The following is a 13,521-nucleotide window of genomic DNA, read 5'->3' on the forward strand; positions in this document are numbered from 1 at the left end:
AGCCAAGAGGTTGAGGCTTCAGAGACCATAGTTATCACAGGGGAAATGGGTTTTTTTGGTGCTGGCTCCTTAAGATGAGTCTACACTCTCGTCTTTTTGGATGTCTTCTCTGAAGCCTCCAAGGTCTTCCCTTTCTTAGGTTGAAGGGGTGCTGTATATGTCGAGACAGATGTACGGGGGTCTCCTGACCTGACTCAGAAGCTGGTCAAAGGAAGCATTCCATCATCAATAGTCTTGAGTTTCATATTCCTGTTTTTCCTTGCCCTGGATTTGATGGCCAGGTAGAAGTGGCACTTTTGGGAGACTTGAGGCTCCCGCAAAGCAATGGACACACTTGGAGTGGCCATTGCCTACAGGTATAACCTCTAGGCAGGGGAGGGGCAGTGTTTAAAACCTGGTGAGCCAGGCATGCCTGGCCAGGAAAATAAGGCTCCCTAAGGCGAGAAAGGAACAAAACAATCCTCTTACTACTTACCTCTAACTATAACTATCACTAACAACTTACTGTACTACCTGATCCTAATGAACAGCTATAGAAATGCAGAATAAAAGATAGCTGAGGCACACTCAAGGTGGACATGTTAAGGCTCCATCTCAGGCAGAGATTGAGAAGGAATTGAGGGCAGTTTGCCCCCCTCATCCTTATATAGCCTTGGTGTCCACTATGAGGAGACATAGGGAACATATGCAGGCCAAATGGACACTAAAGGAAAATCTCTGATCAAGGTCTTGAGAGGTGCATGTGCACCTGAAGTAGGAGCACCCATAGGGACTCAAAGAAGCTTTGTTCCTATCGCTAAAAACAACATTTTGTTTTAAGAAGGCCGTCTAATTAGAGTTTATCACTGGTCACAGACTCCTGAAAGTTGGAACTCCATGTCCAAATTCAGTTGGACCTGCAGAATACTATAGTCCTGGCCCAGACTATGAGTGGGAGAATTACAGAATTACACTCTAGGATAAGTAAAGGCATGAGGCCTGACACCTGAGGGAGTGCATTCAGAGACCAGAAATGGGAGAGACGTGAAGCTAGCCCTATACCGATGAGATTAGTTAAATCAAGCTTTAAAATTCACAACGTTCATCTGTTTTGGTATTTACATGGAGAATTAGTAAAAGGTAACTAACACTATATGGGTTAACATGACTATTAACCACTGACTAAAGCCGTGTATGTAAACACAATTATGTGGCCATGCAAATTAGCACAATCTGCTTATTCTCTGATCTTGCAGCCTGGTTGCTTTCCAGATTTTAATCTTTCATTTAAAGGGAAAAAAATTCTCCTCCCAATGTTTCCAAGGTGTGTTGCAGCTAGCTGATAGCATGGACAATGAGGAATCCAAGCACCTCTTTCCTCACAAATTGGAAGTGATTTCTGCTTTTGTACAAAGTGGGATGGAGGGGGAGCACACAGAGAAGGGGAGATTTCTCTTTTCCTCAGTACCAAAAGTATTAACTGCCTTCTGAATGCCAAATCACAAAGACTTCCCCACTCCTTCCTGGGAGCCAAAAGCCCCAGTGTCTATTACCTAGCTGTTGAAACTTCTAGAATGAGCTATGCATTTTCAGGACAAACATCTCCAGCACACTGAACATGGATAATTCTGGGGCAGCATCACATGCATTTTAGTTAATATCTAAGTAAGGAAGAGACTGTGCTTTTATATCTCTTCAAATCACTAGAACCTAGTTTGTTTTTAAATATACTTAATTCTGTCGAGAACTTCCAATCTGCTGTGTGGGAACATTGCAGAAACTAGGAGAAAGTGTTGTAGAATTTAGGTCCAGGTTGCCAAGAAGAGGATGAAGCATTGACTGAAATAAGCACTTTGATTGAAGGAAACAAAAACACCAATGCTCCCCAGGTGAAAGTAACAAAAATATTGTTGAAATCCTGGACACAGTGCACGTTCCAGAAGAAACAACAGCTTTACTTATTTTTTCAGTTCTCTTTATTGGCACTTATTTGGAAAACCAGCATAAATATTTCATAGAGAAGAGACATGTTGACCCACACACAATATAACTACCGTAATTACCTTTCTGTTCATGCATCTTTTAAAAGGATTGGCAATCAGATATTGAGGCCCGTTCATGAAAAATGAGATAAGCAAGATAAAAATCTATAATTTTGCCTTTATCACAGAAGAATGAATGCACAGTAAGTCTTTGGCATATGGCTGAGATTATAAAATAAAGCCATGCTGTATTAAAGCAAGCAAGCAGATGTTATACACAATTTTGTCTGTCTGCCATTGGGAAAGGTAAGCATGAGTCTCAGAACTTTATGAAAACTGATCTGTGGAGTAAGGAAGCTCAGTTGACAGTTGCAATAATTTAGATAAACATGGAGAGTCAACAATAAACCATGTTCACAGTGTTTGAGCTAAGAGTGAGACCACCACACAGATTCCATATCTCCATATTATACAGGAGAAATAAGTCCTTAGTTCTCACTCATCCCAGATTCTTCACATCTTCCGTTTCCTAACCTTGTATGCTGCTGCCCTGTCAAAGTTCTTCTCTGTGAAATAGCCATATGACAGGGTAGAGAACTACCACCGTACCTTGTTTTAGGAAAGGCTCACTACATTCAGTGCCCACCTTTAGCCCTGCATTACAGTTTTACTGTTTAGGAAGGAAAAGCTTTGCTTCATTATTAAGCCCTTGGGGGCTGGCAGACTCTTGCTTCTGTCTTAGGAGTCTTCTAGGTTTGCTATCATGGTGCTTCTGGACATACTAGCTTCTTTCAAATCCATTATAGGAATTCTCCAACATCTCTAAATTGATCGATTCTACACTTGTGATCAATAATTTTTCACTTTATAACATCAGAAATCTCTTTATGCTATGATACTGAGGAACTGGAGGCTGCTTCTACTGAGTTGCTATTACTCTACAGAAGAGATTAAAACACAGTATGTGGTCCGTAGCAGAGTTAAATGTTCATGGATTATCACTTCAGTCTGGACATACTCACTCAGGGTCCCTCCTTATGGCTTCCTTTCTCTCCAACTAAAACCCATTGTTAAGACTCTACCACCTCTAATTTTCTTATCTGAAGCATTTAATTTAGGGATTTTAAGCATTTCATGCACTGTCCCAATACACTATTCAAGTTCCTTCTGTGGGAAAACAGTGCTAGGAGAATGCCTATCACTCTAGATAGTCACACAGGGCGGAAAAAAGGAAGCTGGTGATTTTGGCAGGCAATTTTTTCCATGTTAAGTCTGTATTTAGTCACACCAGCAATTATGATTACAAATAAAATGTAACATATGGACAATTCATCCCATCTGGTTCTTTTCATCCAATCAGAACATAACATTGATTAACAGCCAAACAAATTAGGACTTAGGCACCAATTATATGTTGATACCCACATTTACCTTTTAAAAACAGCAAATGAAATACCCAAAGCTTGTGGAGTAAAATTAATATTAATCAACTGATCCCGTTGATTAGCTTGACAAAAAATGACAGAATCCGATCCGATAAAGGCTATCTGTTACCTAGATCAGCACCATTACAAACTAGTGACAACTGAAAAGATGTAGTTTAAAATGCCTTGTTTCCTCTTGTAGAATAATATATGTATTTGCAATTTATTATGCCAATCAAGATGATCTATTGTAAGTCAAAACACGTATGCAGATATTCGCATATTAAAGAGAACGTTTGGAGTTTAAACATGAACTGTATTTAGTAAAATGTCATACAAATCACTATAAACTTCCTCAAGGAACTATTATGGAAGTTTTCTAGAAATAAAGACATTTCTGGAAGTTCCTATGAGGAACAGGATCAGATAAGAAACTCAGTCACACATTGTAGAACGTTGTCTTTTTGCTCTCCAGCTTGGCTGTTTACCCTCCAGCAGAGGAGTAATAAAGTCTCAATTTGTGGGTAATTTAGCTGAAAAATCTATGGTCTTAAATGGAGATCTGGAATTGGAAAGTGAGGCTGGAGAATCTCTGGTGGTGACAACTTCAGCTGGTGAATCATGGGAAGAGCCAGCACTGCTTTGATTGCCGTCAAGAGTACCTGAAGTCAGACTGAAAAAAAGGGGAATGTAACAGGAGGATATGGAAAATACAAGAGCAGCATTTTTGGGGCAATGCATTAATTTACATAGGTTTATTATTCAACATCTTTAACATATATATGTGAAACAACTAGCTTTAAACATGCACTTAACTGTCTTTTAAAGTAACCTAACTATAGACTCTAATTTTACCTGATTGCCACTAAATAGGGTTTCATGGGACTTACTGCAGCTTGAATTCCAGGAAGGAATTTTACATTTTAAATGATATTAAACATGTCCTATGGAAAAATAACTGAAATATTGATTGCTTTAAGAGAGTAGGAGCAGGTCTATTGCTAATGCAAAGCAGTCTAATTTCCACAAAGCAATCATCTGCATTTTAATTAACCAAAATGAGATATTCTAATTCTTACTAAATTTCAGATGTTTAAAATTCTGGTTTTGATTAGCTATTAAGTCGCTTTAAAAGCAAATATTAGTCATCTTCAAGAACAGTTTTATATTTCATATAAAAATACAAAGAAGTCTACAATAATTTTGCTCTCCAGTCAAACCATAATATTTTATCAAGTAGTTAATTCATTCAGCTGACTCAAAGAATTGCTTATACATTAGAAACGGTCAGACAATGGAACATATACAAATAAAGAAATGACAATCATTCAGCCAACTCTATCATCATTTTTATCTTCTATTACAGGAATTCTCCAACTGGGTGCCCTGACAACACAACTGCCAGCAGGCTCAGTGGCAATGGCAACTTATACTGCACAATATGTGGTATTATTAAGGCCCTACTTAACTTGCAATATTGCGGAAATTGCAGATTCCGCAATATTAGGCTTCTACCACAAATTTGACAGCTGAAGCTCAGTCCCAGGCGGCCAACAGGGAGTCCCCTGGTGGCTGATAGCGAAAAATCATGGAAAAGTAATAATGGTCTTTATTATTGTAAATAATAAGGTCCATCATTATTTTTCCTCAATTTTCTATGGCCTGTTCACAACTCGGGCACAATTTTTTTTACAATCATCCCACAATTCAAGTAGGTGCTTAAGTATTAGGGAACAAGTGCATTAAAACGTATCTACCGATTACATTTTACAGTATCTATCATAGCAAAATTATAACTATGTAGGGTTATTACTATTATTTTCTCCTCTAAAAAACATTCAAAAAAACAACTTCACTCTTTAAACCAGATGTTCACTATAATTTGCTGCACAGTTCATTTTCTCTATCTTAGCACAGTCACAGATCATATGCAGAGAGATCAGACGAGCATTCACCATACGGAACTAAGAGCAAGAGTATAAAGAAGTGACAATTTGCATTAATCTGCAAAATTAAAAGGCAAATGATCTTAAGATCTGAAGCTATTTGCTCCAAAATAGCCAGTCATTGGGGGGTCTAGTTACGAAACATGCTTAACTCCCATAAATGCTAAGCATACCAATAGGAGAACAGAAATCATTTATCTGTTTTTGAAGTCCTTAAATTATAGGCACTGGTACCCAAATATCCAGTTTGTTTGCAATACTTACCTGGATATGCTGAAAAAATCCAAGGCTTATTATATATAACACTGTTTGACTTCAAGCATGCCCACCCATGCCTGATGTCTAGAAAAAGAGACTGAAAACATTTGAGCAGTTTCTGATGAAAGTTACAAGGCACCAGTAATGCTTACCATGCACCAAGGTCTGTCAGATGTGAAACTTCAGGAGAAAGCATGCTAGTAGTTCCTTGAAAAAATCTCTTTGGCTCATCTTCAGTATCCATTTCACCTTTAACAAAACCATGCAATCAGATTCATATTATGCATTAACACTTAAAATACAACTCTGTCCAGATTTAGAGGGATCATTAGCATAGCCACTTTAGATAAACTTCTATCTTAGATCTGGCGCAGATGAAAATATATTGTGACACATTCATACACATTCTTAACATTCAGGTGTTTTCCCCCTTCTCTAAAATACATATTAATTTGAATTTTCCAAATACACCTCAAGTATGGGTGGGATAAAGGTGCTTTACTATGCCACAGTAAAGATATTAACCTAAATATAATTAAACACTAACCTCAAAGGATAACATTAACAAAGAGACACAGACAATGACAATTTGAAATGCCCAGTGGATTAAAACTGTCAACCCCATTAACAATTACTAATTTGAACATGTAACTACTACAAACACAAATATTAAAATATTTACCTACTTCTTAGTTTCATTAATTGAGTAAGCAAGCGCTTTGAAAGTCAGTGAAAAAGCATCCTCCATTCAAATAGTTCTTAAGTTATCGTACTGAGATCCTCTCCTCAACACCCCCCAAAGTAATTTGTAAAACTCCCTCAATAATAATAATTTATTTTCTTATTGAAGTCCATTTTGAAATACGTGCAGTTCAAAGGGGCTGGGATAAATGAGAAGGGAAGGTCTCCCAGCAGCAACTTCCAATTCACAGATTCTCTCATAGAGAGAGAGAGATGCATCTCAAGAGTGTTTCACACACAACCTGGCCCACCACATTCCCTTCCTTCTATGGCAGTACAGCTTGGTTATCAGTACTTGAAACATGACTTAATGAGCCAAAACGTTACTGTTATGGAAGTGAAGGGTGAGAAAGCTTTTAAAAACAGATGCAATACAATGACTGTTGAAATGGAGGCTAAGAGAAGCAAGTGGAGGTGTACAGACTGAGGCACACCTTCCAAAACTTAAACAACTTTTAAATAAAATTACAAGATGAGATGGCTTCTGGGCATCTAGATGTTGAATTTTGAGGCCTGTAGTGAATGAGAATGCAGAGGTTTGTATACCTATAACAGGGCTCAAAAAAGAACTAGATAAGTTAATGAAGGATAGGCCCATCAATGGCTATTAGCCAGGATGTGCAGGGATGCAAAACCATGCTCTAAACTAAAGTTTCCCTAGCCTGTTTGCCAGAAGCTGGGAATGTGTGACGGAATGAATCACTTGATTACCTGTTCTGTTCATTCCCTCTGAAGCACCTGGCATTGGCCACTGTGGGAAGACAGGATACTGGGCTAGATGGACCCAGTATGGCCATTTCTGTATGGTTACCAAGAAAACCGTATGCTTGTGATTTTAACTCGATAGCATCTCTGTGCTTCAATTAACTGGGACCTTTCTATAAATGAATGGAATTGTACCAATATCTTTATATTAGAGATTCCATTGGTTCTTTACCAAATGTGTAATCTTGCATCAGTGGATGGGTAGTAGGACAGAGTGACCATTTTAATTATAGATTTATTGAACAGTTAATTTTTCAAATATTGTACTTCAACAGTCCAAACTCCTGGCCATTTCTTTATAGCATATCTTTTGCTAAAACTCAATTGTTTCCTAGCAAGTATCAGTCCGAAAACAGGACGATCAAGAAAGCTATTTGAACAATTTAAAAGTTAACAATTAGAAACACATGCTGTACCTTTTCTTTTCATTGGCCCAAGAACACTTGGGCGAATGCAGTGAATAGGACTCTGACTTCTCCTGCTAAAAGAGTATAAACAGTATATTGGTACATGATAACTGGCATAAATAGCATGAAAAACAACTAAAAGTGCAGAACAAGCATGTTCAGTGCAAGCTGCTCCCTTTAAGGCCAAACACCAACATAAAGGGAAGTAGACAATAGGGATAGCCCCAACAAAAAATATTTTAAAAAACAAACACAAGACATGACTGACCCTGAAAAGTTTAACCACAAAATACTTTTCCAGAAAGCCTGGTTTACAGACTGAAGTTTTCAAAAAGCATTCCCAACATTTCCTCTAATACAGACATCTATATGAGCCAGCAAGTTTCTCTACAATGTACTTTTAGTGCTTGCATCCAACTAAACCCATGAGCACACAAACCTGGTCAGGTTCTCCGACTCCTACTAAAGGTGGGTCCATGAGTAACTGAAAGTAAGCCGGTTTCAGAGTAACAGCCGTGTTAGTCTGTATTCGCAAAAAGAAAAGGAGTACTTGTGGCACCTTGGAGACTAACCAATTTATTTGAGCATGAGCTTTCGTGAGCTACAGCTCACTTCATCGGATGCATACCGTGGAAACTGCAGCAGACTTTATATATACACAGAGAATAACCAATTTATTTGAGCATGAGCTTTCGTGAGCTACAGCTCACTTCATCGGATGCATACCGTGGAAACTGCAGCAGACTTTATATATACATAGAGTATTCTCTGTGTATATATAAAGTCTGCTGCAGTTTCCACGGTATGCATCCGATGAAGTGAGCTGTAGCTCACGAAAGCTCATGCTCAAATAAATTGGTTAGTCTCCAAGGTGCCACAAGTACTCCTTTTCTTTTTGTGAAAGTAAGCCACCGCTCTAAACACAAACCTAGCAGAGTGCTGTCCTTTGTGAGGCTGTAGATTAGTAGCAGGACTAGTTAGTTTCATCATCTGTTTGCATTATGTTACTGGACAAAACACGGAGAGCCAAAATATTTGGTCTTGCACATACTGGTGAAGACTGTGAATGACCCAGGAATTTCAGGACAGAGAGGCAGCCCTGGCCACTGGTAAAGAAAATTAAAAATGCCCAAGGTCCCTGCAGTAACAGTCATTTCTGCCAGAAATACAAGGTCACTTACAGCAACAGATTTGGCAGTTAAGTTCCTTTTCACCTGCACTCAGAACCATACTCTCCACAGCCCAAAACAGTGTCTTCCAGCAGCCTGACCACCCAAAAAAGTTATCCTATTTCTGGCAACATTAAATTAAGGTGGGAGAAAGACAGTAATAATAACCCTCTCTGACAGGCAACCCATAACACCATGAGGCCATGATCTCTAATTGGGTCCTATAGATGCTATTATAATTTAAAAATTTTAATGTTTCCTCTTAATACTTTTTGCTAATCTACACAGGCTGGTATTGTCCCAGTTTCAAAACCTGGGAATTAATTCATCATCATCTTTTAACAGAAGTTCATTCTACTCTGTATGTGATTACGTGCTAAACAAAACCTATTGAAAAAATCTGATACAGGCTGCATTGTAACCCAGCTTCCTGATGTCAGGAATAAATATTTTGGTACTTTATAAACTCTAGAATTTAAGTTGTATGGATTTACTATGCGAGTTGGAGATCTAAATTACCAAAAACATGGTTTAGATTTACTATGTATCAGTTAAGTCCTGATATTTCAGATGCCTCAAGTGAACAATCCATATTAACAGTATGCAGAGTCAGTTTTACAGACTTGTACGTACTTTAAGAATCGTCTTGTTGGACTGGGACTAGGGCTTGGAGGTAATCCACTGCTACTCACCAAACTTTGCAAAGACGGTGAGAAACATTGCTGAAAACAAAATATATTGCAATATTTAAATATAAATATCATGCTTCATTCCTATTGCATCAAACTAATAATTCTTGACATACAGAGAACTAGAGGGACTTGAGGAACACAAGTAGGGCCTTAATGAGATAATTTTACCATTTTAAAACAAGCACCTCATCATTCATCTAAAATGACTACTTGAGCTATTTGACTGGGAAGGTATCACTTTTGGTTAAGTCTTGAAGAAAGTTCTAGAACAATTTAGACTGATTTCTCATGTACATACAGAGTGCATGCAAGTTGGTAGTATTATATTGATCAGAATATGTATGCATCTCTTTACCTTGGAACAAACCAACTGATTTAGTTCCTAAAAACCCCACTTTCCCCCAAAGAAAGGTAGACAAAGAATATGGCTTTTATTTATCACCAATGTACCAACAATTTATCAATAAATATACCCACTATGTATTGACATTTATGAGATGTTCTGTAGATAAATTCATGGGATGTACAGCTGTTAGCGTGCCTTTTTAATATTTTAGTTGTCTGTCTGCAGTGAATGCCCATGCAGAAGTCAGGGATATGGGAAGTTTCATCCCTTGCTAATGTTAGTGCTAAACAAAAACTTAACTATCGGTACTCATGAAGGAAGACCTCTACCACTTTATTTTTCTTACCTTCCCTATTCCTTTGGTGGGTGAAGGAGCTGGAGAAACTGGGACAAAGTCTATTTGCTTGGGAGAGGATGATTTCTGAAAATCATTGTCACTCTATAAGTATAACAGATCATGTAATTACAGCCAATTGCTTTAATGCAATATTTTCAAGGGCCAGGATATACATTAAATATTATACAAAGCATAGCTTTGTTGTGGAATGGAACCACATGATGCAAGTCAGCCTCACAAATGGCTACATGTAAGAATTGGTTACTATGACTACGTAGAAGACAAATTTCATACTTTTGACAAAACAAAATAATGTTAAGCGTTATGTGCCGATATTAAAGTATCTATAAAACAGAAAGATATAGACGTGAATGGAACTACCTTTAGACACATCAGGAAAAACTATGTCCAATAGCTGTAGTGACAGCCATGTGTCATTGAGCTACTGGTGATTTCATACCTTATTAGTACAAAACTTGTTATAAAGGCAGCAATAAAAAGTGTGTTACTAGACAGAAACAATTTGATGTTGAACAGCAAGCCTAATCTGTTTGATTTTCCTCTAAAAGAAATTTAAGATACTATGGACAACAAAATGCACCAATATGAGATGTCAGAATACTGAAGACAGAAACTCAAATCTAAAGCATAAACACATTACCAGGCTCAAGCTTTCCTCCCACGACTGGCTGATCTGCATTGCTGTTTGCACTTCACTGTAAAGAAGAAAAAAAAATCCATCATCACTGGCCTAGAGACACAGAGTTTAGGTATTCTCATTTGCATACTAACACTCACCGTTCATGTACTGTTTCTCTGTTCATCAAATCCATTCCTTCTTCCTGAAAAATATTAATATAAGAGAGACACAGTTAAGAGTTGTTTTATAGAGCTTTCTTTTGCTAAAAGGATTCAGACAAACTCTTCCTCTTCAGGTCACAATCCGGATGGGCATCTCATCTCATTCCATACACCATTAGCATACCCAGTGAGTGTGCAACTTGTGCAGAACAGAGCATTTTACTGATGGTTAGCAAATTGTTCCACATTATGGAATTTTTTATTGTTTCTTCTAAGAAACTAAGAAATTCTACAAAAAAAACTTGTTAAAATGTATTAAGATAGCAAAACAAAGCATTTTTTTTTAAAGAAAAATAAATTGCATGCACAAACTTAATTCACTCCTTGTATGTATGCATGCATTACAATACTGTTTTTAAATACACAAGCATGTACCATTCCTCAGAACTCATTCAATGCATAGATTGGACAGTGTGCAGTGAAACATGGTAGGAATCCACTTATTGAACAGAGGAGGAATAAATATATGTTAGATGATTCATCCACTGCTTGCTGGCATCCTAGGTATTGAATGATGCAGTCTATGTAATTGAAGACTATGAAGAAGGTTTTTTTTAAAAGGCACCAAACGGATGCTAAGTGCCTAACACCCATTAATGCGTTTGTCAAGCTCCTCCTATCGTAATACATATTTTCAAGGAGTGCAGCTTTAACTCTGACATATCCTGATTTAACTTTAACCTTCAGTGATTCACAAACTATTTTAATGGAGTTTTTATATGGAATAATTACTATGACTATGCAAAAATGTAGGACTCAAATTCCCCAAAATCTGAAAGTTAGCAAACAATTACTATACCATTCTATAGCTTAAAGTTTTAATAGAAATACAGTGTCAAATATGAAGTAACATATATTGCGCCATCCCTGCACCTCCCTTCCATCCCATTTGTGTGTACATATTAACATTAGTCCTTTCCTATATTAAGAATAAAAGGAACTCTCTGATGACTCCTTGTCCTTGTTAATGCTAAGAAATGAATAAATTACACAATAAAAATGAAACAGGCAGTGCATTTCTTCAGGATTACTATATGCCTCAAGTGTTTGAGGAGGCAGGAAGCTGGAGACCAAGTACCTTCAACCACTTGCAACACGTACCCTGGAAATATAATGCCTGGAGAGTTAAATTGCTTTTACAAAGTGAGAAAAATAAAAGTCACAAGATTTACAAGCATTTGGAAATCATGTGTTTTCCAAAATGAGACTTTAAAAGGGAGTCTATCATATGGCACAGCTTTAACTAAACATTTATTTTAATAGCTTAAATCCCTATAATAGAGCTTGTACTATTAGAGGTTTCCTTCTGGAAATTTACATTTTATGATTCTTCCTCTTCTTCCAAAAGAAAACCAAGATAACTGTTTTTGTATTAAATCTAACTGTACTTTGAGAAACAGGCTTGTATTCAAAACAGAAGTGCATTCTTACTTCACCATTTTAATGCACTTACTGCATTAATACATTTGGGGAAGGTATGGTAACCAGGGTTTTTTGTGGTTTTTGTTTGTTTGTTTTTTGGTTTTTTTAAACAAAAAGTGGACAACTCAGCACCACCAATGTTTCACAAGAAGGAAGATTAGGTGGTTCAGAAAGTGTGAAGTTGTGGGACTGTATACCATTATCCTGATATCCCTCAACTTCACATTAGCTTGTCAGCTTTGAGAGTCTCCAAGCTTAACATGCAGCAATCAGCAGCAACCTTCTTACCCTGATGGGTGCTGCACCCATCTGCTTCTGTACTGAACATTGGTATATCTCCTGTCAGTTTCTCTGACTGATTAAATATAGCGTGCCATGCTGCACTACACAAAACTTTTAGGTTTGCCCGATCATGGAGACTGAGATTTGAACACCACAGACTCCAATGAATATCATTTATGGTTATGCACAATTCAGTTGGGAGGAAGGCAGACAGTATATCTGAGCCCAGAAAAATGCAACTGACTCTAAGTTCTAGATTGGAAATGGGGCTGCAAGAGATAGGGACCACCAGCTTTCTTTGTGGGGAGAAAGATGTCTGATGGCTAACCACTTTTATAAATAGGACAAAATCCTGGTTTCAGTATAATATATTAGGACACATTCTATATTTTCTGTAAACTTTTGTATCTCTGAAAACTGATTCAAACTGCACCTTGAATTGACAGATTTTTGCTGAACACTCTTTACAAATCAGCTATTACTTCCAAGTGAAGTCATCAGTGATCATTAGTAGGATACACCAGCTTGTGTAAAGCCAATAAAGCAATCTTTTTATGTCTTGTTATTTACAAAACAGAACTAGAATCATCTCTTACCTGTTTGATTTGATGAAGGCGGCTGCTAGGAATACGAACAGGAGATGATGGCACCAACTGCAAAACAAACACCATACAGCTGAAACATTTTTAAAAACTGCAAAATCAGGGAGGTTAGACACTATTTTTTTTTCTAATATGTTATTTCATTCTCTAAAAGATAACAGCCACTTCAATATCACCAAAATAGCATCTAACACACTTTGCATATGTTAAATGCAATACATTTTGCATACAATTATAAGTGTATATTAGTTTTATAAGTGAGAGCACTAGACTATTTAATTATGAAATTGCTCAGCTTAGAAATGACT

General features: G+C 37.3%; 1 protein-coding gene across 3 annotated transcripts in view; it reads right to left on the reverse strand.

Annotated features, from left to right (window-relative positions):
• Window positions 1-2,119: 2,119 nt before the first annotated feature.
• LOC140916751 (P2R1A-PPP2R2A-interacting phosphatase regulator 1-like) overlaps window positions 2,120-13,521 on the reverse strand; it is a 28,764-nt gene continuing 17,362 nt past the window's right edge. The window contains exons 3-10 of one of the 3 annotated variants that reach the window (XM_073358486.1): window positions 13,208-13,264; window positions 10,845-10,888; window positions 10,708-10,762; window positions 10,056-10,148; window positions 9,305-9,393; window positions 7,512-7,576; window positions 5,742-5,838; window positions 2,120-4,058 (exon numbers count right to left, since the gene is read on the reverse strand). In XM_073358486.1, the coding sequence (XP_073214587.1) occupies window positions 3,899-4,058; window positions 5,742-5,838; window positions 7,512-7,576; window positions 9,305-9,393; window positions 10,056-10,148; window positions 10,708-10,762; window positions 10,845-10,888; window positions 13,208-13,264 (660 nt within the window). In that variant the 3' untranslated portion in view covers window positions 2,120-3,898. The remainder of the gene's footprint in view (window positions 4,059-5,741; window positions 5,839-7,511; window positions 7,577-9,304; window positions 9,394-10,055; window positions 10,149-10,707; window positions 10,763-10,844; window positions 10,889-13,207; window positions 13,265-13,521) is intronic. The other 2 variants (XM_073358487.1, XM_073358488.1) reach the window with 2 other exon arrangements.

This window comes from Lepidochelys kempii, chromosome 9 (assembly GCF_965140265.1).
Source record: "Lepidochelys kempii isolate rLepKem1 chromosome 9, rLepKem1.hap2, whole genome shotgun sequence".
Lineage (NCBI taxonomy): Eukaryota > Metazoa > Chordata > Testudines > Cheloniidae > Lepidochelys > Lepidochelys kempii.